At 55.0% G+C, this 2763-nt stretch overlaps 1 protein-coding gene across 1 annotated transcript; it reads left to right on the top strand.

Annotated features, from left to right (window-relative positions):
• Positions 1–486: 486 nt before the first annotated feature.
• Positions 487–2473, top strand: LOC4337975 (acyl transferase 7-like). Its single transcript, NM_001420218.1, has 2 exons — positions 487–1049; positions 1142–2473. Exons 1-2 carry the CDS (start codon positions 573–575, stop codon positions 1982–1984), a joined length of 1320 nt encoding a protein of 439 aa, NP_001407147.1. The 5' UTR covers positions 487–572; the 3' UTR covers positions 1985–2473.
• The last annotated feature ends 290 nt before the right edge of the window (positions 2474–2763 follow it).

Below are 2763 nucleotides of genomic sequence, written 5' to 3'. Positions count from 1 at the left end.
ATCGTGTATCAATTCATCTTTGTGCGTCTTGACTATCTAGCAATTCAGTTGCTTTATATCTTGTTCTTGCTTGTTCTCGATTGCTTGCAGGAATAAGGTTGATATGCACCGGCAAGATCAACAACCCACGGAGAGCTGTATCGATCGCTAAGGCGCAACACAACGTCTCGTACGGTTGTATTCGGGTCGTCAACGTTTCTCTCAAATCATAGTTATCATCAACTCACCGAAAGATCGGGCCAACAACAGCCTTAAGTGTCTCGAGTGGAACTCAGGGTTCATCACCTCCTGCGGGACCCTCAAACCAGGTTTAATTAATCTTTGGATTTACTTACCGTTAATTACACCGCGTAACCCTGGTTAGTTATCTTTGGATTACTTAATAATTAATAACGTTAATTATTCCGCGTGCGCCTGCGCGCCGCTGTCCAGACACCCCAGCTAACCCCCTATATAAACTCCCCTATCCACCTCTCCACCCACCTCATTCAATTCACTCCCCCCTCCAGCTTCTCACTCCCCACACGCAGCTTCCAGCTCATCACCCCCCACAACCACCTCCTCCCCCTCCCATGGCGGCGGCGGCGCCGGACAAGGCGGTGGAGCGGCTGTCCCAGAAGCTGGTGCACCCGTCGTCCCCCACGCCGTCGGCCCCGCTCCGCCTCTCCTGGCTCGACCGCTACCCCACCCAGATGGCGCTCATCGAGTCGCTCCACGTCTTCAAGCCCGACCCGGCGAGGGACGCCGCGGGGCAGGGGCTCGCCCCCGCGCGCGCCATCGAGACGGCCCTCGCGAGAGCCCTCGTCGAGTACTACCCGCTCGCCGGGAGGCTCGCCGTCTCCCGGGACTCCGGCGAGCTCCAGGTGGATTGCTGCGGCGGCGCCGGCGGCCATGGCGGGGTGTGGTTCATCGAGGCGGCTGTCCCGTGCCGGCTCGAGGACGTGGATTACCTCGAGTACCCTCTCGCCATCTCCAAGGACGAGCTGCTCCCCCACCCGCGCCCCCGCCCCACCCGCGACGAGGAAGACAAGCTCATCCTGCTCGTCCAGGTACGCCTCCGCCTCCGCCGCCGCCGCCGCATTTGGGATCGATTCAGGTGTTTGTGCTGCCATGAGCTCACCGGCGGCGAGTGGTAATGCAGGTGACGACGTTCGCGTGCGGCGGGTTCGTGGTGGGGTTCAGGTTCAGCCACGCGGTGGCGGACGGCCCGGGGGCGGCGCAGTTCATGGGCGCGGTCGGCGAGCTCGCCCGCGGCGGCGAGCGCATCACGGTGGCCCCGTCGTGGGGGCGCGACGCGGTGCCCGACCCGGCCGGCGCCATGGTCGGCGCCCTCCCGGAGCCGGCCGGCGCGTCCCGCCTCGAGTACCTCGCCATCGACATCTCCGCCGACTACATCAACCACTTCAAGTCCCAGTTCGCGGCGGCCACCGGCGGCGCCCGCTGCTCCGCCTTCGAGGTGCTCATCGCCAAGGCATGGCAGAGCCGCACCCGCGCCGCCGCGTTCGACCCCTCGACGCCGATCAACCTCTCCTTCGCCATGAACGCCCGGCCGCTCCTCCTCCCGCGCGGCGGCGCCGGGTTCTACGGCAACTGCTACTACATCATGCGGGTGGCCTCCACCGCCGGGAGGGTGGCGACGGCGAGCGTCACCGACGTGGTGAGGATGATCCGGGAGGGGAAGAAGCGGCTCCCGTCGGAGTTCGCGCGGTGGGCCGCCGGAGAGATGGCCGGAGTCGACCCGTACCAGATCACCTCCGACTACCGGACGCTGCTGGTCTCCGACTGGACGCGGCTGGGCTTCGCCGAGGTGGACTACGGGTGGGGCCCACCGGGCCACGTCGTGCCGCTCACGAACCTGGACTACATCGCCACGTGTATCCTCGTCAAGCCCTGGGCCCACAAACCAGGGGCACGGCTCATCACCCAGTGCGTCACACCCGACCGCGTCACCGCCTTCCACGACGCCATGGTGGACATCAACTAATTTATTATTATAATTATAATTATTATTATTATTATTATTCCCTTTTCTTTTTATTTTATTTTTTTTACCACGCCACCTTTTTCACTTTGTTTTTTTACCACTACTTCCTTATAATTAATTAATTAATTAATTAGATATTAATAATGAAGAATTAAGGGTAAAAAAAGGAGAGGATAAAGAAAGGTGAAAAGTACATATTGATATTGAGGGTACAGGTAGATGGTAGTAGTTGTTGGCATTATTAGTGGGATTGGTATTGGATTCCTTTGGTGTTGTTTGGTCAAGTGTATACTGGAGAACAGCTACTACATGCTGGGTATTCCTTTTATTTTTTTTTCTTTTTTTTGGGATCAAAAGCTGGAATTGGTGGGAAGCCACCAACTAACCAGTATGTCCCCCTTGATAAGTGTACCATATATTGTATTCAATTTTTATCTTATTTTCAGAATGGTATATATAAGCTGGCAAGGTGTACAGCCTCTTTAGTTGTACTTGGATCAATTCTAACTGGTGGTTGTGTTCATCCATGTTAAATAAATACTCCCTCCGTTTTGAAATATTTGACGCCGTTGACTTTTTAAGCACATGTTTGACCGTTCGTCTTATTCAAAAAATTTAAGTAATTATTAATTTTTTTCCTATCATTTGATTCATTGTTAAATATATTTTTATGTAGGCATATAACTTTACATATTTCACGAAAGTTTTTTAATAAGACGAACGGTCAAATATATGCTAAAAAGTCAACAGTGTCAAACATTTCGAAACGGAGGGAGTAC

The sequence above is a fragment of the Oryza sativa genome, chromosome 5, assembly GCF_034140825.1.
Source record: "Oryza sativa Japonica Group chromosome 5, ASM3414082v1".
In the NCBI taxonomy this organism is placed as follows: Eukaryota; Viridiplantae; Streptophyta; class Magnoliopsida; order Poales; family Poaceae; genus Oryza; species Oryza sativa.
This window is presented reverse-complemented; position numbering and strand designations above follow the sequence as displayed.

Coding starts and splice junctions, on each gene's coding strand:
- LOC4337975 (NM_001420218.1), top strand. CDS start 573: ATGGCGGCGGCGGCGCCGGACAAGGCGGTGGAGCGGCTGTCCCAGAAG. Junction 1,050..1,141: donor AGCTCATCCTGCTCGTCCAG/GTACGCCTCCGC, acceptor GTGGTAATGCAG/GTGACGACGTTCGCGTGCGG.